Below are 22,604 nucleotides of genomic sequence, written 5' to 3'. Positions count from 1 at the left end.
GGAGCAGAGTCCTGCGGGGCTGCGGGCTGGGCTGCACTGACCGCGCTCCCTCCCTGCAGGCTGCCGGTGCGACGTTGGCGGTGCCCTGGGACAGGGCTGTGAGCTGAGGACAGGCGCCTGCCTCTGCCGCCCCAACACCCAGGGCCCCACCTGCAGCGAGTGGGTGCCCCTACCCCAGCTGGGCCGGGGGGCCGGGGTGGGAGCTTGTCCACTGGGCTTCTCCCTGGGGACCCTGGTGAGCTGTGTAGGAAAAGTGCCCACCCTGCCCAGACTGGGTGACGGCTGCCCTGACCGCCCCTGCCGTGTCCAGGCCAGTGCGGGACCACTTCCTCCCTGACCTGCACCACCTGCGCCTGGAGCTGGAGGAGGCAGCCACGCCCGAGGGCCACGCTGTGCGCTTCGGTTTCAACCCCCTTGAGTTCGAGAACTTCAGCTGGAGGGGCTACGCACAGATGGCTGCCATCCAGGTGGGTGCGGCGCTGCCCCGACCTGGAGCCCTGCTCAGAGGTCCTGGTGTGCCTGGCGGAGTGGGTGGGTAGATCCCTGAGGTCCGGGGACTGGGCTGGGAATGGCCAGGGAGGGGCAACCCTGATTTTCCATGCCCACCGCCCCCCCAGCCCAGGATCGTGGCCAGGCTGAACGTGACCTCCCCTGATCTCTTCCGACTCGTCTTTCGATATGTCAACCGCGGGCCCTCGAGTGTGAGCGGGAGGGTCTCCGTGCGGGACCAGGGCACGTTTGCCACCTGTGCCAATTGTGAGTGCAGGGTGGTGGGGAGTGCCCTCTCCCGCCCCCTCCCAGCCCCCCAGCCCCTGCCTCGCCCCCACATGCAGGTGTCCACTGGCCCTGGGGAGGTGCAGCCTGTGTGCTTGTCCAGGACTCTGGCCGTCTCCGCCCCCAGGCACAGAGCAGAGCCAGCCCGTGGCCTTCCCCCCCAGCACAGAGCCTGCCTTCGTCACCGTGCCCGGGAGGGGCTTCGGGGAGCCCTTCGTGCTGAACCCCGGCAACTGGGCCCTGTTCCTGGAGGCCGAAGGAGTGCTCCTGGTGAGGCGGGGCTGAGCGGGCTGGGGCAGGGGCCAGGACGAGGGCGGCAGCACCTGACCTCCCGCCCTGCCCCCCAGGACTATGTGGTCCTGCTGCCCAGTGCCTACTACGAGGCGGCCCTCCTGCAGCTGCGGGTGACTGAGCCCTGCACGTTCCGGCCTGCTGCCCAGCGCTCCGGGGAGAAGTGAGGGCCAGCCCGGCGGGGGCGGGGGGCCCAGCCCTCCCTGGGCTCTCACCGCCCACCCCGTGCTGACCACAGACTCTTGTGTCCCCACCCAGCTGCCTCCTCTACACCCACCTGCCCCTGGACGGCTTCCCTTCCGCCGCTGGGCCTGAGGCCCTGTGTCGCCATGACAACAGCCTACCCCGGCCCTGCCCCACGGAGCAGCTCAGCCCCTCACACCCACTGCTGGTCGCCTGCCGGGGCAGTGATGTGCGTGTCCCCAGGACCCCCGAGGGTGGGCGGAGTTGAGACCTGGGGGAGGCGTGCCCTTGGCCTGGAGGATGGGGTCCATGTGGTAGTGATGGGACACGGGCAGGACAGGCGTGACGTGGGCAGGTCACAGGCAGTGGGTCCCGGGCTCCAGGCCAGCCGGCTGGCTCCAAGGGCACCTGCTGCCTTCCACGGCTTAGACCTTGGGAGTTGGCACCCTCGGGCCTCATCTGAAAATGGGGTATTGATGGCCAGCCCTCCAGTTTATTGTGAGGAACTGTCAGGTCATTGATTCTTCCAGGCACTGGGCACTATTTAGTGTGAGGCCAGTGGGCTGCAGGCGGGCACAGGAGCTCAGACTGAGCAGAGGTTGGAAGGCCAGGTGCCCCAGGCAGCAGGGGTGGCCAGTGCACAGGCCCTGAGACCTGGTGGGGCAGAGGGTGGGAAGGGCCTTGTCCAGCTGTGTCCTGTTCTCCAGGTGGGGGACTGGGGTGGGGACCTCACGTTGCCTGCCCCCCTAGGTGGACATCCAGCTTCAGGTGGCAGTGCCCCAGCCGGGCCGCTATGCCCTGGTGGTGGAGTACGCCAACGAGGATGCCCGCCAGGAGGTGGACGTGGCCGTGCACAGCCCCCAGCGGGACCCCCAGCAGGGGGCGCTCACCCTCCACCCCTGCCCATACAGGTGTGTGGGGAGAGGATTGAGGTCTGGGGGCTGGGTGGGCTGGCTTAGGGCCCCAGGGCTGCCCGGCCCGCTGACTGCCCCTGTCCTGTCCCCCAGTACCTTGTGCCGGGGCACTGCTCTGGATGCCCAGCGCCACCTGGCCGTCTTCCACCTGGACACAGAGGCTAGCGTCCGGCTCACGGCTGAGCAGGCTCGCTTCTTCCTGGTGAGGCCCCCACCCCTTCACCTGAGCCCCGCGGTCGGGTTAGGTCTTTCCAAAGATTTTAAAGATGCACAAAAGGAGAAGAATGCGATGAGCCCAGGGACCCACCCCAGCCCCACCGTTAACTCACACCCGGTCCAGTTCTGGGAACCCCTCACCTGCAGGGTCTCTTTTTCCCTGTGGGTATGAAATGTTTATTTAGAAGTAATACGCCCGGCTGCATGAGGGGAACCACGATGCCCCGGAGGCAGAGCAGAAAGAAGGAGCAGTTTTAATGCTTTTGGGTGTAAGTTACAAAAATGTAACACCGTGTGAGCAAGGCCCCTGCCAGATTAGGAAGCGGTCCATACAGCATGGGTCCTGAACCGGGTTCACCAGCAGCCGGGTAGCTTGCTTGTGTCAGCCTCACAGAGTTGAAAACTAAATCGCAGGACTCACCCTCTGCCGAAAACCTGCTTTGTAACCACAAAAGCCCGTGCAATCTTTTTCACTGTTTTGATGCCCAGAACTAGGCACCGATGTTTATTTGATGAGTAACAAACAACGGCATTTGTTCTTATCAGAGTAGCATGCAATCTTACTGTGTTTTGTTTCCCCAGGCCTTTAAAAGTTTTAGCAGAGTAATATACGCACATATTTTTATACAAGCATCAAACATTGAAGAGACTTGCAACAAAATGGAGTAATCCCCTGCCCCGCCTAGTTCCACCCTCCAGAGTCAGCACGTTTCTCCCACATTGCTAAATAACGCATCACGTGCTGTCTCCTGATTTTCCTGCGCAGCACAGCGGTCATGGGCTCGGTCGTTGTAGACTCTCCGTGGAGCTGTGCCCACAGAGCACAGCCCAGCGAGTCGCCCCCGTGCCAGGCCAGGAAGGACAGGGGCCCACCCCGCATGCCTGCCGCTCAGGCCCCCACCCCGGGTAGCCACTGCCCAACACTCGCGGCACCGCCTAGCCTGCCTGTTCTGGAACTTTCTGTAACTGGAATCACACATGTTCTTTGGTGTTGCCGACACCGTGTCGAAGATGGGTGTGGCGTGGCCCTGGTCCTGCAGCTCTGTCTTTGCTGTGGGGTTTTTCTAGACACGCTGCTGTTGGTCACACTCATTCCGACACCGTTGTAGATGGCCCAGGGCAGGAACGCCCACTCAGGACCCCGTGCTCACGGAGCGCCCTCCTGTGCGGGTCCCTGTCCCTGTCCCTGTCCCTGTCCCTGTGAGCACAGCTAGCGTCGGGGCACGTGGCAGGGAGAGCTGGGGAGCATTCCAGGCCCCAAGACCACCCGTGGGCGAGGGCTGGGAGAGGCAGGTGGAGCAGGGCCGGGGACCTGGTGCGGAGAGTGTGTATGGACCCCGCACCCACGCCTGCTCCTCCACCTGCAGCGCAGTGTCACCTTGGTGCCCGTGGAGACGTTCAGCTCGGAGTTCGTGGAGCCCCGCGTCCACTGCATCAGCAGTCACGGTGCCTTCGGCCCCAGCAGGTAGTGGGGCCGGAGGGGACCAAGTGGCCCGTGGGTGTTGGCCGGGACCTGAGAACTCACCCTTGTGCTCCCCACCAGTGCCGCCTGCCTGCCCTCCCGCTTCCCAAAGCCGCCGCGGCCCATCGTGCTCAGGGACTGCCAGGTGCTGCCTTTGCCACCTGGCCGCCCGCTGACCCACTCGCAGGAGCTCACGCCAGGCGCGCCCCCGTCCGGGCCCCAGCCTCGGCCCCCTACTGCCGTGGACCCTGATGTGGAGCCCACCCTGCTGCGCCACCCCGAGGTGAGGCCGCGGCCGGGAGGGGCAGTGTGTGGGCTGGGTGGGGCTCACAGCCCCCCACCCTCCACGTCCCCGCACCTCCGCCCACTCACCGGGGCCTCTCCCCGCAGGGCACCGTGGTCTTCACCACCCACGTGCCCGCCCTGGGCCGCTACGCCTTCCTGCTGCACGGCTACCAGCCAGCGCACCCGGCCTTCGCCGTGGAGGTTCTCATCAACGGGGGCCGCGTTTGGCAGGGTGAGTGGCTGTGGCGGGTGGTAGCCAGAAGGACACCAGGCGAGGAGCCTGCCGGGGGTCTCACCCACGTGGCCCAGCGTGTGGTACCACACGACGTGGACAGGGCATGGGCTGGTTCCACGGCTCGCGGGGGCCACGGCACAGTGCCCGTCGCCTGGTGTGAGTGACAGGGCCGCACGCCCTGTCCTGCTCTTCATTCTCAAGTGAGGCGCCCCCGGGCGCGCTGCAGGGGCAGCCCCGGCCTCCTGGCCCCTTCACAGACCCTGCTCCTCGTCTGTGCTGTGACTCAGAGTTCACGCCGTCACGGGCTCAGGTGATCGAGGGCTCACTGACATGTGTCCCCACCTGTTTGCCTGTCCCACTCCACCAAACCCGGGGGCCTGCGCCTCAGCCTGGTGCCTGACCATGGCTGTTTCACACAGTGTGAGTGGGCCTAGCCACGTGGGCCTCCACAGGCCGGTCACACAGCCATGCTGTGTTATGCTTGCGTGCTCCTTGGTGGCTGGTGCTGTCCGTGGGCCCCCTCCTCTCTGGTGACTCCAGGAGGGCCCTGGGCCCTGGGTGAGGCCATGAGACCACGGGCCTGGGGCAGTCTGTGTGCTTGGGGTCCTGACCCACTTTTCCTCCTCCAGGCCACGCCAACGCCAGCTTCTGCCCACACGGCTACGGCTGCCGCACCTTGGTGGTGTGTGAGGGCCGGGCCGTCTTGGACGTGACCGACAGCGAGCTCACAGTGACCGTGCGCGTGCCTGAGGGCCGGTGGCTCTGGCTGGTGAGTTTTGAGGCTGGTGTCTGTGTGCAGACATCCTGAGCCTGCTCAGGGACCAGCTGTCCTCCACTGGTCAAGCCACCATGGGTCACTCAGCCGGAGTGTGCCCCCTGCTTGCTGTAGCCCCGCCCTGTGCCAGGTGCTGGGGGAAGCAGCCTTTGGGCACCTCGACCCATTATGTGGGGCTCCTGAGGGCTCTAAGAACCAAGATGTTGCCCACCAGCCCCCTGGGCCCTGCTGGTCAGAGTGGCCTGCCTGGAGGATGGAGGGAGGCATCCAGCAGAAAAGGATAGGGGTGGGGCTCTCCATCAGAGCTGCCACCTCACTCCCCAAGCTTTCAGCTGGCCGTAGAGGGTGGTCTCCCCCATGAGCGACCCAGGCAGGGACCTGGTACCTGCCAGCCTTGCTGGGACTCGAGACCAGGGTTGCCTCCATCACTGTCTCAGCTGCCCAGCCGGAGCCTGGCTGGTTGCAGAGGAGCCCTGCTGGTTTGCCCTGGCCAGGGTAGAGTGACCAGGCCTTGATGCCATAGGATTACGTGCTGGTGGTCCCTGAGGACGCCTACAGCCCCAGCTATCTCCAGGAGGAGCCCCTGGACAAATCCTACGAGTTCATCAGCCAGTGCGCCGCCCATGGTTACCACATCAGGTGGGCCGGGCATGGGGCCGGGCCGGGAATGGGGCCCCGGATTGGGGGTCCAGGCCGGGAGCCAGCCTCACCACCCGCCACTCGCTGCAGCCCCACCAGCTCGCCCCCTTTCTGCCGCCACGCCGCTGCCTCCCTCTCCCTCTTCTACAACAACGGGGCTCGGCCGTGCAGCTGCCACGAAGTGGGCGCCACGGGCTCCACATGCGAGGCCTTCGGGGGTCAGTGTCCCTGCCGTGCCCATGTCATCGGCCGCGACTGCTCCCGCTGCGCCACCGGCTACTGGGGCTTCCCCAACTGCAGGCGTGAGTAGCTCCATCCCAGGGCCACCAGTGCTGGGGCGGGGGTGGGAGGCACCGGACCCCAAGCAGGCTTCCTGGTGAAGGGGGCCCTCCAGGAAAGAGTGGTCGGGGGGAGTATTCTGGAGCCCGGAGGACCAGCCCTTCCGCCTCCAACCTGGGAGGCCCCAGGCCTTGCAGGGTCATCCAGAAGGTTTCAGGGGCTAGACGGTTCTGACCAGCTGACCCCACGTCAGAGGGGCTGCCTGGGCTGGGGCCCGGAGCTGGGTGGAACCCGGCTGGGGAGGGTGGGTGTGCCTGCGGTCCAGGCCCCTGATTGGGGCTGTGCACGCGCCCACAGCCTGCGACTGCGGTGGCCGCCTCTGTGATGAGCTCACGGGCCAGTGCATCTGCCCACCCCGCACCGTCCCACCCGACTGCATCGTCTGCCAGCCCCAGACCTTCGGCTGCCACCCCCTGGTCGGCTGTGAGGAGTGTAACTGCTCGAGGCCCGGCGTCCAGGAGCTCACGGACCCCACCTGTGACGTGGACAGCGGCCAGTGCAGGTGAGAGCTGGCATCGGAGGGCACTGTGGCCTCAGGGCAGTCCTGGCCAGGATGCGTTTCTGTCTGCCGGCGAACCCTGACCGCATGCTCCCCCGTCAGCACTCCCGGCTTCAGCGGTGCTGCCTCCTTCAGTTCTTGGGGGGCAGTGCCACTGTGGTGGGGGCACCTGTGGTCTCTCCCTTCAGTGTGAGGGGCCAGGGGGAGGGGAGGCCCAGCCAGCTCCTGAACCCTCCTGACAGGTGCAGACCCAACGTGGCAGGACGCCGCTGTGACACTTGTGCTCCTGGGTTCCACGGCTACCCCAGCTGCCGCCCCTGTGACTGCCACGAAGCAGGTTCCGCGCCCGGCACGTGTGACCCCCTCACGGGCCAGTGCTACTGCAAGGTGAGGGCGGCCAGCGGGGCCAGGCTTGCCACCCCCATCCTGCCTCTCATCCTCTCGGGGTGGAGCTTCTTGGCAGCTTTCAGGACAGTCAGGCCTTCTGTGGGGTGACGGTGAGCCAGCTCGGGCCAGGTGGCCTGGCACACAGCTGACCGCCCTGCCCCACCCTCCCGCCCCCAGGAGAACGTGCAGGGCCCGAGGTGTGACCAGTGCCGCCTTGGGACATTCTCCCTGGAAGCCGCCAACCCCAAAGGCTGCACCCGCTGCTTCTGCTTCGGGGCCACGGATCGCTGCCGGAGCTCGGCCTATGCCCGTCGGGAGGTGTGCGGGCAGGACGGGCTTGGGACCAAGGGTGGTGCTGCCTCGGGGAAGGGACTTGTCAGCTCCCAACCAGCAGGGACTTAGGACGGGGCCCTGCGACACCTGGGGGTGTCCGCCTGCGTGACCTGCCCTGTGCCCGCAGTTCGTGGACATGGAGGGCTGGACGCTGCTGAGCGGTGACCGGCAGGAGGTGCCCCATGAGCGGCAGGTGGAGGCCATGCTGCTTCGCGCGGACCTGCGGCGCGTGCCCGAGGCCTTCCCCGAGCTGTACTGGCAGGCCCCGCCCTCCTACCTGGGAGACCGGGTGAGCAGGCTGGTCGCCCCTGGGAGGGCGCCTCCTGGAGGCCTGAGGGGGAGGCAGCAGTGAGGATGCCGGCGTCCACGGAGGGGCGGGGCCTCGGGAGGGTGCCCAGCGCCCAGCCCCGTGGTTGGGGTCTGGCCAGGTCGCATCCCTCTGCCTGGCTTCCAGGTGTCGTCCTATGGTGGGACCCTCCGCTACGAACTGCACTCAGAGGCCCAGCGGGGAGACGTGTTCATCCCCATGGAAAGCCGTCCAGACGTGGTGCTGAAGGTGGCTGCCAGGGTGATCTCGGCAGGGTGGGCGGCGGGCACGGCCAAGCCAGGACGGTGGGCAGCCCGGTTCCCAGCCCTCATCCGCCCACGTGCCCCCTAGGGCAACCAGATGAGCATCACGTTCCTGGAGCCAGCGTACCCAGTGCCGGGCCACGTTCACCGAGGGGCGCTGCAGCTGGTGGAGGTGAGCGGGGCTGGCCTGGGCAGCCGGGTCCCTCCTGGAGCCTGGCGGAGAATGCCGTCTGTGCCCGCTCTCCGTGGCAGAAGACGCAGCCTGGGAGCAGGGTGCTTTGGGACGCCCCCCGCCATGCCTGTTTTCTGGTTCCCTGGGGCTGCTTGCCGGGCCGCTTGCGGATCCCTGCTCCCTGATGGGCACGCAGTCCTCTGCAAGCTGCTCGTGGGGTCTGTGACCTGTTGTCTTTCGGGGGCGCTCTGTGTTGGTCCTGATCTGAACGTAGCCACCGTTTTCTGGCCCGTAGCCCCTCAGCCTTTCACTGAGGTGTCTCGTGATGAACAGAAGCTCTCATTCTTTAACCTGTTCAAATTCACAGGATTTTCATTTACAGTTAGTGTTTTTGTGTCTTAAGAAAGTATTTGTGTCTGAGATCAGAAGTTACCTACGCTGTGTGTCATTCTTCTTACCCCGTGTCACCTGAGCCCCGTCCCCCATGGAGGGTCTGCTCGGCTCCTGTGTGCCCTGGGCTTGTGGCCCCACTGAGAACCTGTCGTGGTCCTGCAGGGGAACTTCCGGCACATGGAGACCCACAACGCCGTGTCCCGGGAGGAGCTCATGATGGTGCTGGCCGGCCTGGAGCAGCTGCAGCTCCGCGCCCTCTTCTCGCAGACCTCCTCGGCCGTCTCCCTGCGTAGGGTGGCGCTGGAGGTGGCCAGTGAGGCGGGCGGGGGCCCTCCGGCCAGCAGTGTGGAGCTGTGCATGTGCCCTGCCAACTACCGTGGGGACTCGTGCCAGGTGAGGCGCAGGGGCGGGCACCAGGCTGGGAGGCTGCCGCCCCCTGGTCAGTACAGCCCGCCCCCCGTGCCGGGCACATCCGTACCCGCCAGGCCTCCACTCTCGCCCTCCACCTCGGCCCCTCCCACCTTCTGGATGTCACCCTCCCAGCCTGCTGGCTCACCTGTTTGCTGATCTGCTGTCACCCGCCCCGCCTCCTGTGCACACGGCTGCTCTTCGTCCACTTACTGCCCAGTGCATCCCATGTCCTCCGAGTCACCCAGGCAGCGTGTCTCTAGCCACCTCCCCTCCCTTGCCCACGGGGCATCCGTCCGCCCACTGGGAAGGGGTGTTTGGAGAAGAAAGAGGAAGGCCCTGGCCCGCTGGGAAAGAGGGTGGTCGCCTGAGCCAGAGCATCCATGCAGCTTCGTGGGCTGTGACCTTGTGCCTTCCGCTAGCCAGGGTCAGGACCCCTGAGGGGCTGACCTGTGGTGGCCCCTGGCCTGCCCCCGCAGCGGGCTGGCCCTGCCCCCTTTCCTGATCCCTGATGCCCCCCCCCCCCAGGAATGTGCCCCTGGCTACTACCGGGACGTCAAAGGTCTCTTCTTGGGTCGCTGTGTCCCTTGTCAGTGCCACGGCCACTCGGACCGCTGCCTCCCTGGCTCAGGCATCTGCGTGGTGAGTGGGGACCCTGCGGGGCAGGGCAGCCATGAAAGGCACAGACTAGGGAAGACCGGAGGGCCTCTGGGTTAGCAGTTGTGGATACACTGAGGTCGAGGGGGCAGAACCCAAGTGGGGCCCCCCTGGCCTTGGGCGTAGAGCCCCACAGGGTTGCAGAGGGAGCTGACCAGGCCCTGCTGGTGGGAAGCGGGGCCTCCTCTGTCAGTGCTGACCTGTCCCCTCTGCCCCAGGGCTGCCAGCACAACACAGAGGGCGACCACTGTGAGCACTGCCAGGACGGCTTCGTGCGTGGTGGGTCAGAGGGCGCCGCGGTCCCCTGCGTCAGCTGCCCCTGCCCCCTCGCTGTGCCTTCCAACAAGTAAGCTGGGCCGCCCCTCCGGGGTCCCGCCCCTTGGCTGGAGCCAAGAGTCCTCATAGACCCGGGATAGAGGGCCACCACCCCCTGCCTGGTGGAGAAGCTCATTCTCTGTGGAGGCCAGGACAGCTGGGGGTCCACGAGGAGGGGACCCCCAACACCCGGTATCTGGCCTAGCCCGAGTACGCATCGTGCTCGCCTAGGGTGTGCAGGTGTGTAACAACCCCCTCCGTCTCTGCAGCTTCGCCATGGGCTGCATCCTGCGAGGTGGCCGCACCCAGTGTCTCTGCAAACCAGGCTATGCTGGGGCCTCCTGCGAGCGGTGAGCAGGGTAGGGGTGGCGGTGGGTGGGGCGGGCACTGCGCGCGTGCAGGGGCAGGGAGGGGGCACTGCGTGCGTGGACGGGCCCGGGGTGGGGTGGGCACTGCGCACCCAGGCCGGCACAGACTACAGACGCCGCCTCCCCCAGGTGCGCTCCTGGCTTCTTTGGGAACCCGCTGGTGCTGGGCAGCTCCTGCCAGCCCTGTGACTGCAGCGGCAACGGCGATCCCAACATGCTCTTCAGTGACTGCGACCCCCTGACAGGCGCCTGCCGCGGCTGCCTGCGCCACACCACCGGGCCCCGCTGCGAGAGCTGCGCCCCCGGCTTCTACGGCAACGCCCTGCTGCCCGGCAACTGCACCCGTAGGCGGGGAGGGCGGGGGGCCCACGGGTGTCCCCCAGGAGCAGGCTGTGTCCCATGCCGGGGCTCACGGTCAGACACCCCCACGGCCAGACTGAGGGTCACTCTGGGACTTTGGCTACTCCTGCGAGAGGGCGTCACCAGGAGGGGGCTGGCAGGACCTCTGGTTGAGCCCGGGCTACTGGGCAGAAGGCACGGGGCAGGGGCGGCGGGGGGGACAGTGAGCAGGCAGCTTTGTGGTCTGGACCCAGGTGGAACGGGGAAGGTGGAGAACAGTGAGGGTCTGGAGGCTTCACTTGGGGCGGGATGGAGATTGGCCTGGAGTAGGAGCCCACAGGATTTGGGGGTGGGAGGAAAAAGGCTGGGGTGGAGATCAGGGCTGTGGTTACAGCTCCCCCTTCTGTAGGGTGTGACTGCTCCCCGTGTGGGACGGAGGCCTGTGACCCCCACAGTGGGCACTGCTTGTGCAAGGCGGGTGTGACAGGGCTGCGCTGTGACCGCTGTCAGGTAGCCCTACATGGATGGGGTGGGGCTTCATGGCTGGAGGGGTGGGACTTGGGTATGGGGCAGGGCTCAGGGCTGAAGGAGGCTGGGTCTCGAGGGTTGGGCAGAGCCGTGACTGCTGTCTGTGCCTGCAGGAAGGACACTTTGGTTTTGAGGGCTGTGGGGGTTGCCGCCCATGCGCCTGTGGACCAGCCGCCGAGGGCTCCAAGTGCGACCCCCAGAGTGGGCAGTGCCACTGCCGGCCAGGGGCTGGGGGGCCCCAGTGCCGCGAGTGTGCCCCCGGCCACTGGGGCGTCCCTGAGCAGGGCTGCAAGCGTGAGTGTGGGTGGGTGGGGCACCTCGGGGTGGTGAGTACCCCAGGGCCCTCAGCCTGCCACTCACCCCACCCTTCCCACCCCAGGCTGCCAGTGCCAGGAGGGCCACTGTGACCTGCATACAGGCCACTGTACGTGCCCCCCTGGGCTCAGTGGGGAGCGCTGTGACACCTGTAGCCAGCAGCACCAGGTGCCCGTGCCAGGGAAGCCTGGGGGCCACGGCGTACACTGCGAAGGTGTGAACCTCCCCCCCCCGCCCACCTGCCCCCTGCCACCACCCGGCCCTCCCAGCTCCACCTGGGGGAGTGCAGGTCCCAGCCCTGTGCTGGCCTGGTGACCTGTATGTTAACCTCAACTTCCAGAGGAGTCCTGTGGCCCCAGTTCCCCATCTCAGTTTCTGAGGGGCCCCATATCCCATCCTTATGTTGACCCTGGGGCCCACACACTGATCTCTGACCGCTACTGACCTTGTCACCTTCAGCTCAGCATCCCTGTTTCATCCGCATGACCCCCAGTGACCCATCGGCACCACGCCAACCCTGTGACTTCCCCTTGGCCCCACACCGATCCCTAACCCCATGCCAACCTGCCCCCCTGCTCACAGTGTGTGACCACTGTGTGGTTCTGCTCCTGGATGACCTGGAGCGGGCCGGAGCGCTCCTCCCCGCCATCCGCGAGCAGCTGCGTGGCATCAATGCCAGCTCTGTGGCCTGGGCCCGGCTGCACAGGCTGGACGCCTCCATCGCTGATCTGCAGGTACTGCACAGCCCGGCCCCAGCCTCCCCTTCTCAGGTCGCAGGCTCTCACCTTCCCCTCCCCTCAGAGCCAGCTCCGGAGCCCCTCGGGCCTCCACCACGAGACCGCACTGCAGCTGGAGGCCTTGGAGCGACAGACCTCAAGCCTCGGGCAGGACACACAGCGGCTGGATGGCCAGGCAGGTCCTTGGGGACTCCTGCCCCAGAACCCCCTGGAATGCTTCTCCTCCAGGAAACCCCTCCCCTGAGGGCTCTCCCTCTCAGCAGACTCCTCCCCCAGAGGCCCCTCTCCCCAGGCCCCAAACCGTGCAGTGTCACCTCTGACCCTCACCTCAGGCTCAAAGCCCCTCCCCAGGCCCCCAGCCTTCCCCCCGGCCGGCAGGGAGTGAAGGCTGAGCAGGTACTTCATCCGCAGGCTGCAGGGGCTCGAGCCCAGGCCAGCCAGCTGCTGGACAGCACCGAGGCCACACTGGGCCGGGCACAGACACTGCTTGTAGCCATCCAGGCTGTGGACCGCGCCCTGAGCGGTAGGGGCTGGCCCGGCTAGGCAGGGGCAGGGGAGAGTTGGGCAGAATGGTGTTCAGGGCTCAGAGCAGGGGCTCATGCCTTCAGGGGGCTTGGCCTTGAAGAACTGGCAGGGTTTGGATGTTTGGATACAGAGACGGTACTTTGGCCATGTAAACAGCAGGTCAGAGTTGGAAGGTGAGAGAGGTGGCCAGTGTGGCCAGGGCCAGAGGACAGGTAGACCCTGCGAAATGGGCTGGTGTCCCCTCGCAGGTCCCCTGCCTCCCTAAGAAAACTCAAGGGTGAAACTGAGTTACAACCTGGGGCATGTCACCAAGAGGGGACTTGGGGGACCAGGCACAGCCCAGGGGCCCAGAAGGAAGTGAAGTTCCAGCTGAGTGCTGGACTGGGAGGAGGGGTGGGTAGGCAAGGAGGCCAGGGAGCAGGCTGAGCAGGTGGGCAGCAGGGGTGTTAGGGTGGGGGCTGTGAGGGGGAGGGGGTTGGGGGAGGGGCCAGGCAGGCCTAGAAGTCATGGCCTTGAGCCAGGAGCTCTGGGAGCTGTTCTGGGCATGCCGGGTTACATGTGGTCGTCCAAAGATGCTCAGGCAGGGGTTTCCGGCCTGGAAGCTAGTGGGCAGGGGTCTGCCCAGGCAGCAGGCCAGCCCTGGGCCCTGACATCCCCCTCCCCAAATCCGCACAGAGCTCGAGTCTCAGGCAGACCGCCTGTCACCAGCCAATGCCTCGGTCCCCTCGGGCGAGCAGCTACGCCGGACACTGGCCGAGGTGGAACGGCTGCTCCGGGAGATGCGGGCCCGTGACCTGGGGGCTCCGCGGGCAGCTGCTGAGACTGAGCTGGGGGAGGCCCAGAGATGTGAGTGGTGTCAGCCCCAGCAGGGCAGAGATGGGGAGGGAGCCCTGGGCCTGAGGGCAGCGTGGAGTGGTTGGGAGGGCAGGCACCAGGGTCACTGCCCGCGTGACCTTTCCTGTACTGGGTCTCGACCAGTGCTGGCCCGAGTGCAGGAGCAGCTGACTGCACACTGGGAGAGGAACCAAGCGCTGGTGGCGCGCACCCGAGACCAGCTGGCCCAGCATGAGGCCGGCCTCATGGACCTGCGGGAGGCTCTGAACCGGGCGGTGGGCACCACTCGGGAGGCCGAGGAGCTCAACAGCCGAAACCAGGAGCGCCTGGAGGAGGCCCTGGTAGGGAGCCTGGCCTGGCCTAGTCCCTCCCCTCCCCTCCCCCCCCATGATCTTCCCCTCCCCCATCACCTCCATGATCCCCCTCCCCATCACCCGTCCTTCCCCCATCATCCCCTCCCCCACCTCCTCCCCGTTTACCCCATCTCTCCTCTGTTCTGTCACCACCTCCTCACTCCCCATCACCTCCAGCAACGGAAGCAGGAGCTGTCCCGAGACAATGCCACCCTGGGGGCCACTCTGCAGGCCGCCAGAGACACCCTAGCCCAGCTCTCTGAGCTTCTGCATGGCATGGACCGGGCCAAGGAGGTGAGCGCCACCCCTCCCAGGGCTGCGCACCAGGCGTGTTCAGGCACTGGTTTGCATGCAGAGTGTGGCCCCTGGGGTTCCAGATCAGGTGGGAGTGAGTAAAGGATGAAGGTCCCACCTAAGCCTACCCACCCTCAGGAGTACGAGCACCTCGCTGCCAGCCTGGACGGGGCCCGGACGCCGCTGCTGGAGAAGATGCGAGCCTTCTCCCCCGCGAGCAGCAAGGTGGATCTGGTGGAGGCCGCTGAGGCCCACGCACAGCAGCTGGACCAGCTGGCGTTCAATCTGTCCAGGTACAGGGCCCAAAGTGGGTGCCCTGGGGGGCAGCCAGGGCCTGGAGGGGCCACGGTTGGTCTGGGAGGGCTCCTAGAAGGAGAGGCCATTGTCCCTGCAGGCCCAGGCTGGCAGAAAGCAGGAGAGGGACACGGGGCAGCGGAAGGCCATGAGCCAAGGCTGGGGGTTTGGAGCCGCTGGCCGGCTGGCCCAGCAGCTGGGAGGGTGGGAGGCCCATGAGACGCACTGAGCCCCCACCCCACCCCACGGCCTCGGATCCTCCCCACCTCTCCATATAGCATCATCCTCGGAGTCAACCAGGACCGCTTCATCCAGCGGGCCATCGAGGCTGCCAACGCCTACAGCAGCATTCTGCAAGCAGTGCAGGCCGCCGCGGGCGCGGCTGGGCAGGCGCAGCAGCAGGCCAGCCACACGTGGGCGGTGAGGCCCCCACCCTCCCTGCCGCCCCGAGGAGCCCCTGATCCCCCGACTCCACCAGGCAGGTGTGACCTGCGTTCTGTCCCCGCATCTGTAGATGGTGGTGCAGCAGGGCCTGGCGCCCCGAGCCCGGGAGCTCCTTGCCAACAGCAGTGCCCTGGAGGAGGCCGTCCTGGGGGAGCAGCGGAGGCTGGGCCTCGGTGAGTGCCGGGTCCACCTGGGTGTCCAGGCGCTGTGGGGACCCTCACTCTCCAGCCGTGTGGTATGGGGTTTGTGGTTGTCATCGTGTGAGTCAGGGTGGCGGCTGCCCTGCGTGGGAATTTTCCCCACCACCCTGCAAGTTCGCCCCTGGGAGCCCTGCAAAGCCCCCTCCCCACCCCAGGGCTTTGTGCCGGGTCCCCAGGATGAGGACATGGGGACCCACTGACAGTTTTCCTGCCGTCCTGGCTGGGCCCATGTGCACGCTGGGCTGTCAAGAGGGGCAGGCGAGGAGTGAGGGTGGGGCTGCTCCCTCTGCTGCTAGGACCTCAGCGCGCTGGTGGCTGGAAGTGGCTTGGTTTTTCTGAGCCTCTATTGTTTTCATCCATAAATAAAGGGTAATTACATCTGCTGTGGGACCACGAGCCTCGGGGTGCCAGCACATCCCCGAGCCCAGGCCTCTTGTGTCCGCATGTCTCCGTCTGTGTGCACATGGGCTGGTCCTCCCTGGTCAGGAGGGCTGCAGTGGGCCACATGTGTATCCTGGGGGCGGGGGTTCTTGGGGCTGAGGCTGCCTCCCCCGCAGCGCGGGCCACCTTCCAGGGCACCGGGACCCAGCTCCGTGACGCCCGGGCCAGGAAGGAGCAGCTGGCGGCCCGAGTCCAGGAGGTACAGGCCATGCTGGCCATGGACACAGGTGTGTTGGGTCTTCTCCCCATGCTGGCCTCACTGCTCGTCCCCAGAGCAAAGGGACGTCTGCCCTGCACAGGCGTCCTCCAGAGGGCACCATCCAGTAGGGCTTTTATGCAAGGGCATGTGTTCACACACTGTCCAGAACAGTGGCCAGGGCAGCTGAGGGGCTCCTGTTGTTGGGGGCCCCGGCCTTGGGAACCTGCCTCTGTTTGGGAGACATACCCAACAAAACAGCCCCAGGTAGTGAGTGAAGACCAGGAGGGACAAGAGGTGCTGGGAGAGAAATAACGCAGGACCCGCGGGGGTTGTGCGGCAGGGACCTTGGGGGCGTCTGGGGAGGGTGCAGGCGGCTGGCAAGCAGGGAGGTGAGGGGCGGAGGCCAGTGTGGCTGGAGCTGAGGGCACTGGGGTGACTGGGGTGTGGGGGCCCTGGGAGGGCTTAGGGCAGAGGAGCGGTGCGTCTGGCCCAGGTTAGGAGGGATCTCTGCTGACTTGAGGGTGGACACTCCCAGCAGATCTGGAGTGGTGGCCCTGAGGACTCTGGCAGGGCCTCAGGAGAAATGCTGAGGGGGCAGTGGTGGCCGTGGGGAGATGAGGCTGAGCTGACCTGGTCAGGCCCAGGGTGACCCAGCTCTGGCCAGAGTCGCCAGCATGGAGGAGGGACCGTCTGGCAGGGGACGGTGTCCACTGCTCTGAGGTTCTCACGAAACCTGTGGGGTGCGTCCCTCTTGCTGGTCCTGACAAGGGGGTCTCAGTGGTCTCCCCAGACGGGGATGAGACCAGGATGGCTCTCCCCTGTCCCCACTGAGCCTGCGCACCGCCCACCACAGACGAAACCAGCAAGAAGATCGCCCATGCCAAGGCCGTGGCCGCCGAAGCCCAGGACACAGCTGCCCGCGTGCAGTCCCGGCTTCACGACATGCAGGAAACCGTGGAGCGGTGGCAGGGCCAGTACCAGGGCCTGCGGAGCCAGGACCTGGGCCAGGTGATGCTGGACGCAGGCCACTCAGGTGGGCCCTGGGATTCGGTGCCCTGCGAGCAGGCGGGCCAGGGTGGGGAGGTCCAGCTCTCAGGGCTGCCCTCCCCCCTGCAGTGTCAGCCCTGGAGAAGACGCTGCCGCAGCTGCTGACCACGCTGAGCCTCCTGCAGGACCGCGGGGCGCGCAACGCCAGCCTGGCCCTGTCCGCCAGCATCGGCCGTGTGCGGGAGCTCATTGCCCAGGCCCGGGGCGCAGCCAGCAAGGTGGGCGTGAGTGCCGGGCGAGGCAGGCCTCCAGGAGACCAGGAGTTCGGCGCTGACAGGCCGTATGCTCCCCGCAGGTCAAGGTGCCCATGAAGTTCAACGGGCGTTCAGGGGTGCGGCTACGCGCCCCTCGCGACCTCAGCGACCTTGCGGCCTACACTGCTCTCAGGTTCTACCTGCAGAGCCCGCAGCCAGCCTCGGGCCAGGCCGCCGGGGACCAGTTTGTGCTGTACATGGGCGGCCGCCAGGTACTGGGCGGGCTAAGCGGGCTGGCGGAGCCGGGCAGCAGGTCGGAGCGAGTGGGCCGCACTGGGGCCTCGTCCCGCTGAGTCTCCTGCTGCCGCCATAGGCCACTGGCGACTACATGGGTGTGGCTCTGCGGGACCAGAAGGTGCAGTGGGTGTACCGCCTCGGGGGGGCGGGCCCTGCGGCCCTCAGCATCGACGAAGACGTCGGGGAGCAGTTCGCAGCCGTCAGCATTGACAGGTGGGAGGCCCGGCCCCACGCACGGCCCCCACAGCGCTCGCCCTGCCTCCTGGCAGGGCTGCCCGTCCACCCCGCATCCTCTCACCTCTGCCCTCAGGACCCTGCAGTTTGGCCACATGTCTGTCACGGTGGAGAACCAGGTGGTCCAGGAGACCAAGGGCGACACGGTGGCCCCGGGGGCGGAAGGGCTGCTCAGCCTGCAGCCCAACGACTTCGTCTTCTACGTGGGGGGCTACCCCAGCAGCTTCACGGTGAGCCGCTGCACCCTGCGCCCCCGGCCCAGCAAGTGCACTCAGCGTCTGGCTCCAGTCCGCCTGCGGCAGCCTGGGTTCCTCCCCTTGGGTCCGTCCTGGCTGGGGCGGCGCCCTGACCGCACGCCGTGCCCGCAGCCCCCCGAACCCCTCCGCTTTCCTGGCTACCGGGGCTGCATTGAGTTGGACACGCTCAACGAGGACGTGGTCAGTCTCTACAACTTCGAGGAGACCTTCCAGCTGGACACGGCCGTGGATAAGCCTTGTGCCCGGTACGTGCGGCCTGAGCCGACCCTCGCCACAGCCCGGGCCGCCCTCGACTGACCCTGCAACCTCTGGCCGCAGCTCCAAGTCGACCGGGGACCCGTGGCTCACAGACGGCTCCTACCTGGATGGCTCCGGCTTCGCCCGCATCAGCGTGGAGAGTCAGATCAGCAACACCAAGCGCTTCGAGCAGGAGCTGCGGCTCGTGTCCTACAGCGGGGTCGTCTTCTTCCTGCAGCACCAGGCACGTCCGATGCCCACACTGCCCGGCCGGCCCGCCCCTCCCCACGCTGACCTGTGCCCCACCCCTCACCCCAGGACCAGTTCCTGTGCCTGGCCGTGCGGGAAGGCAGCCTCGTGCTCCTCTATGACTTCGGTGCGGGCTTGAAGGAGGCCGTCCCAATGCAGCCCCTGCCTCCTCTGACCACGACCAGCAAGGCGGTAAGGCCGGGGTCCGGGAGGGCAGGACATGGGTGGGGAGGACTGGCAGGTGAGGGGGTCACGGCTCACCTGAAGCCCCTGCGCCGGTGCCTTCCAGATCCAGGTGTTCCTGCTGGGGGGCAGCCGGAAGCGTGTGCTGGTGCGCGTGGAGAGGACCACGGTGTTCAGCGTGGAGCAGGAGAACTCGCTGGAGCTGGCCGACGCCTACTACCTGGGGGGGGTGCCGCCCGGCCTGCTGCCCCCGAGGTAAGCACCAGCCCTGGGGGTGGGGGCGGGGCCCGGGAGGCGACCCCTGCCGCTCACCCTGCTGCCACCATCCCTGCTGCCACCATCCCGCAGTCTGCTGCGGCTCTTCCCCTCCGGAGGCTCCATCCGTGGCTGCATCAAGGGCATCAAAGCTCTGGGCAAGTACGTGGACCTCAAGAGGCTGAACACCACGGGCATCAGCTCCGGCTGCACCGCAGACCTGCTGGTGAGCCACCCTGCCCGGCTGGCTGGCGGCGCCGCCCTCTCCAGCCGCGGGCCTCACGGTCATTCCCCTCCCCTCCCTGCAGGTGGGGCGGGCCATGACTTTCCACGGCCACAGCTTCCTGCCCCTGGCACTCCCCAGCGACCTGGCGCCCCTCACGGGCAACGTCTACTCCGGCTTCGGCTTCCGCAGCACCCAGGACAGTGGGCTGCTCTACCACCGAGCGTCCCCGGTGTGTCCGCCCCGCCACTCTGGCCGCAGCAGCAGGGTGGGTCTCGGGCGGTGGAAGACAGAGTCTGGGCCCCCCAGCCTGCTGACCTGGCCGCTGTCCCCAGGATGGGTCGTGCGAGGTGTCCCTGCAGCAGGGCCACGTGACACTCCGGCTTCTGAGGACCGAGGTGAAAACACGAGGGAGCTTTGCCGACGGGGTTCCCCATTATGTCACGTTCTTCAGCAATGCCTCAGGGTGAGTCCAGCCTGCTTGGCCTCTCAGCGCCGTCTCCAGGGAGGGGGCAGCAGAGCTGGGGGCCTTGGGGACAGCCTGCAGGTTTGAGGGCAGGACGGGGGAAACACTGCTCCCCCCCCCCAGGGTTTGGCTCTACGTGGACGACCAGCTTCAACAGATGAAGCCCCACCGGGGTCTTTGGCCCCCACCCCCGCCCCAGCCCGCTCGGGCCCCTCGCCTCCTCCTGGGAGGCTGGCCTGAGGCCGACACCCTCCGGAACTTCAGTGGCTGCATCAGTAACGTGTTTCTGCTGCGGTGAGCAGGGCAGGCATCGAGGCAGGGCTGGCGGCCACCCCCCTGCCTGCTGCCGGCCACTGACCCCTGCCCTCCGCAGGCTCAAGGGGCCGCAGCGCGTGTTTGACCTGCAGCAGAACCTGGGCGGTCTCAACGTGAGCTCGGGCTGTGCCCCGGCCGCCCCACCCCTGGCCCTGGAGCAGGGCCCGAGAGGACTGCGGGCCGCCGCGGCTCGGAAGGTGGGGTGCGGGGGCGGTGTGCGCCAGAGCTGGGGCGGGTGGAAGGTGGCCTCCACGCACCCCTGCGTCTCCGACCCCCAGGCCTCCCGCCGCAGCCGGCAGCCCGCCCAGGACCCTGCCTGCTCGCCAACCCGGCTCCTCAGGACCATTCGAGACGCCTACCAGTTTGGGGGCCACCTGTCCAGTCACCTGGAGTTTGCACACGTCCCAGCGCCCCCCGGGGACTGGTAGGGCCGGGCAGGGCAGGGCAGGGCAGGGCAGGGCGGGTGGGGTGGGTGCGGAGGGGCCGTCCCAGGCTGACTCCCCTGCTTGGCTTCCAGGTCCCAGGTCTCGATGCTTGTCCGCCCACTCGCCCCCCAAGGGCTCCTGCTCCTCGCCGCCCCACTGACTGCCCGCAGCCCCTCCCTGGCCCTCTTCCTGAGCCACGGACGCTTTGTCGCTCGGACAGAAGGCCCAGGGCCCCAGCTCCACGTCCAGAGCCGCCGGCGTTCACGGGCTGGCCGGTGGCATAGGGTGAGGGGCTGAGGAGCGCTGGGCAACGGGCAGGGCGCCAGAGGTCCCACCCTGACATGCCTCTCCCACCCCCAGGTGTCCGTGCGCTGGGAGAAGACTCGGATCCAGCTGGTGACGGACGGGGTCTGGGCCCGGAGTCAGGAGGAGCCAGGCCAGCAGCACCAGGGGGAGGAGGGCCCCCGGCCCCATACTCTCTTTGTGGGGGGCCTCCCTGCCAGCGGCTTCAGCCCCAAGCTCCCGGTGAGAACCACCGCCCCCCAGCCTCTCCCCAGCCCAGCTGGACGCTGTCCGCCCTCCTCGGCTCCCCAGGGACCTGACCTGGCCCACCCCTCTGTGCCCCGCAGGTGGTCATCAACAGCTCCGGGTTCAGTGGTTGTGTGAAGAGACTGAGGTTGGACGGGCAGCTCCTGGGGGCCCCCACGCGGATGGTGGGGGTCACACCCTGCTTCTCAGGTCCTCTAGAGAAGGGCCTGTTCTTTGCTGGCAGCGGGGGAAGCATCACTCTAGGTCTGTCCAGCACTGGTGTCCCCAGATCTGCTTGTTCCTGGTCTGGGGAGGTGGGGGTGGGAGTGATGCCCAGAAAGGGAGGGGCCTGGGGCCGAGGCCTTCCTCCTCTCACGGCCCCTCCCCGCAGACATCCTGGGGGCCACACTGCCTGACGTGGGCCTGGAGCTGGAGGTACGGCCCCAGACAGCCACCGGCCTCATCTTCCACTTGGGCCGGGCCCAGGCGCCCCCCTACCTGCAGTTGCAGGTGTTGGAGAAGCAGGTAATTAGACCAGGTGTGGACAGCAGTCTCAGGATGGGATTCAGGTTGGCAGGGCCCTCCTGACCTCCTCCTGCCCTCAGGTCCTGCTGCGGGCAGACGACGGTGCAGGCGAGTTCTCCACGCTGGTGACGCACCCCAAGGCGCTCTGTGATGGGCAGTGGCACCGGCTGGCCGGTGAGCTGGGCACCCTACCATGTCTAGGACACCCCTGACCCCCACCCCCCACTGCAGTTGAGCCTGGGAGGGACTGGGCAGGGGGCGGCTACGGACCCCCAGGCAGGGGAGCTCATGAGCCACAGCCACGTGGCAGAGAGCCCCTGGCCGGTGGCTGGTGAGAGGGCCCCTCCCGGCCCGGCCACAAGGAGGCTGTGCCCCGCAGTGACCAAAGTGGGGCGCGCCCTCCGGCTGGAAGTGGACCTGCAAGGCAACCGCACCCTTGGCCCCACGCCCGGGGCCTCGGCTGACACCTTGGTGCCTCTGCACCTCGGGGGCCTGCCTGGTGAGTGGGACCTCGGCCTGGGGACAGTGGTGGCAGGGAGCTGCCCCTGGGGACTGGGCATCGGGGTCACCTGCTCTCACCCTATCCTCCTGTGAGGGGACATCCAGGGAGACAGGCCTGGTGGGGTGCTGGTAGGGCCCGGCCTCTGCGCCAGCCTGCCTCCCTCCCTCCCTCCCTCTTCCCCTGCACCCAGAATCCAGGGCCACGCAGGCTGGGCTCCCGACGTGGACGCACCCTCAGCCTCCAGTCTACCTCGGCTGCATGAGGAACCTGGAGGTGAACCGCTCCCCAGTGGCCCTGCCTCGCTCTGCCCGCGTGCAGGGGGCTGTGGGGGCCAGTGGCTGCCCTGCCACGTAGCACAGCTGCCCCCGGACCCTTGCCAGAACCAGTGGTATACGTGCAGGAGGGTCTTCAGGACCCCCAGGTGGGCCGCCCATCAGGCAGGGTCCTGCTCCTCAACCCCAGGCCCCCCACAGAACTTGCCGACAGCACCGCCCGCAACCCTTTTCACAGAGGAGGTTTGTGTGTATTTATCTAGGCTCCAGGTTGTACAGGTTGTGAGTCTTATTTCTGGAAATGGTTTAAGTTATGTCTGATTTCCTAATCGAAAGGATAAATACTGTAAAACGGTTTTTATACTTTTTATCTTTCAGTTTAATATGAGATTCTCTTTCCACTCATTTTAATAGTACAAGAAACCTGTAAACCACTGGTCCCTGCTTCTTAAAACAAAAATTAAAAATTTAACTCCATGTAACTGAGCGTTGACTTTGATTTTGAAAAGAGAAAGCTGTCAGACAGGTCTGGGGCAGCAAGCAGAGCCTAGCCCTGCCTGGCGTGGGGTCCCCGCCCCGGAAGGACCACCCCTCAGAAACCTGGAGAAGCTTCTCACCACAGCTCCCATCTGGCCATAGTGAGGACGGGCCAGCATGGTGCCCCGGGCACACAGACA

At 66.8% G+C, this 22,604-nt stretch overlaps 1 protein-coding gene across 3 annotated transcripts in view; it reads left to right on the top strand.

The window, feature by feature from the left end:
- Positions 1-22,404, top strand: part of LAMA5 (laminin subunit alpha 5) — a 56,934-nt gene extending 34,530 nt beyond the window's left edge. For all 3 annotated transcript variants that reach the window (XM_074347550.1, XM_074347549.1, XM_074347548.1), the window contains 60 exons: positions 60-159; positions 311-467; positions 618-756; positions 902-1,044; positions 1,122-1,228; positions 1,324-1,477; positions 1,999-2,159; positions 2,256-2,364; positions 3,746-3,843; positions 3,922-4,123; positions 4,231-4,357; positions 4,990-5,129; positions 5,659-5,774; positions 5,865-6,076; positions 6,411-6,615; positions 6,855-6,999; positions 7,177-7,317; positions 7,460-7,621; positions 7,787-7,888; positions 7,991-8,074; positions 8,630-8,860; positions 9,404-9,517; positions 9,751-9,878; positions 10,117-10,197; positions 10,345-10,559; positions 10,964-11,064; positions 11,196-11,376; positions 11,462-11,611; positions 11,980-12,131; positions 12,199-12,309; positions 12,546-12,657; positions 13,335-13,505; positions 13,638-13,834; positions 14,024-14,140; positions 14,279-14,433; positions 14,713-14,854; positions 14,949-15,051; positions 15,636-15,746; positions 16,572-16,751; positions 16,835-16,983; positions 17,061-17,231; positions 17,333-17,469; positions 17,567-17,720; positions 17,859-17,992; positions 18,066-18,228; positions 18,303-18,425; positions 18,523-18,671; positions 18,765-18,897; positions 18,980-19,126; positions 19,230-19,360; positions 19,484-19,654; positions 19,734-19,872; positions 19,954-20,099; positions 20,193-20,385; positions 20,461-20,625; positions 20,730-20,892; positions 21,020-21,153; positions 21,234-21,327; positions 21,533-21,652; positions 21,846-22,404. In XM_074347550.1, coding sequence (XP_074203651.1) covers positions 60-159; positions 311-467; positions 618-756; positions 902-1,044; positions 1,122-1,228; positions 1,324-1,477; positions 1,999-2,159; positions 2,256-2,364; positions 3,746-3,843; positions 3,922-4,123; positions 4,231-4,357; positions 4,990-5,129; positions 5,659-5,774; positions 5,865-6,076; positions 6,411-6,615; positions 6,855-6,999; positions 7,177-7,317; positions 7,460-7,621; positions 7,787-7,888; positions 7,991-8,074; positions 8,630-8,860; positions 9,404-9,517; positions 9,751-9,878; positions 10,117-10,197; positions 10,345-10,559; positions 10,964-11,064; positions 11,196-11,376; positions 11,462-11,611; positions 11,980-12,131; positions 12,199-12,309; positions 12,546-12,657; positions 13,335-13,505; positions 13,638-13,834; positions 14,024-14,140; positions 14,279-14,433; positions 14,713-14,854; positions 14,949-15,051; positions 15,636-15,746; positions 16,572-16,751; positions 16,835-16,983; positions 17,061-17,231; positions 17,333-17,469; positions 17,567-17,720; positions 17,859-17,992; positions 18,066-18,228; positions 18,303-18,425; positions 18,523-18,671; positions 18,765-18,897; positions 18,980-19,126; positions 19,230-19,360; positions 19,484-19,654; positions 19,734-19,872; positions 19,954-20,099; positions 20,193-20,385; positions 20,461-20,625; positions 20,730-20,892; positions 21,020-21,153; positions 21,234-21,327; positions 21,533-21,652; positions 21,846-22,009 — 8,636 coding nt within the window. In that variant the 3' untranslated portion in view covers positions 22,010-22,404. The remainder of the gene's footprint in view (positions 1-59; positions 160-310; positions 468-617; positions 757-901; positions 1,045-1,121; positions 1,229-1,323; positions 1,478-1,998; positions 2,160-2,255; positions 2,365-3,745; positions 3,844-3,921; positions 4,124-4,230; positions 4,358-4,989; positions 5,130-5,658; positions 5,775-5,864; positions 6,077-6,410; positions 6,616-6,854; positions 7,000-7,176; positions 7,318-7,459; positions 7,622-7,786; positions 7,889-7,990; positions 8,075-8,629; positions 8,861-9,403; positions 9,518-9,750; positions 9,879-10,116; positions 10,198-10,344; positions 10,560-10,963; positions 11,065-11,195; positions 11,377-11,461; positions 11,612-11,979; positions 12,132-12,198; positions 12,310-12,545; positions 12,658-13,334; positions 13,506-13,637; positions 13,835-14,023; positions 14,141-14,278; positions 14,434-14,712; positions 14,855-14,948; positions 15,052-15,635; positions 15,747-16,571; positions 16,752-16,834; positions 16,984-17,060; positions 17,232-17,332; positions 17,470-17,566; positions 17,721-17,858; positions 17,993-18,065; positions 18,229-18,302; positions 18,426-18,522; positions 18,672-18,764; positions 18,898-18,979; positions 19,127-19,229; positions 19,361-19,483; positions 19,655-19,733; positions 19,873-19,953; positions 20,100-20,192; positions 20,386-20,460; positions 20,626-20,729; positions 20,893-21,019; positions 21,154-21,233; positions 21,328-21,532; positions 21,653-21,845) is intronic.
- The last annotated feature ends 200 nt before the right edge of the window (positions 22,405-22,604 follow it).

The sequence above is a fragment of the Camelus bactrianus genome, chromosome 19, assembly GCF_048773025.1.
Source record: "Camelus bactrianus isolate YW-2024 breed Bactrian camel chromosome 19, ASM4877302v1, whole genome shotgun sequence".
Classification (NCBI taxonomy): domain Eukaryota; kingdom Metazoa; phylum Chordata; class Mammalia; order Artiodactyla; family Camelidae; genus Camelus; species Camelus bactrianus.
Note: the sequence above shows the minus strand (reverse complement) of the source record. Positions and strands in the feature narration are given on the sequence as shown.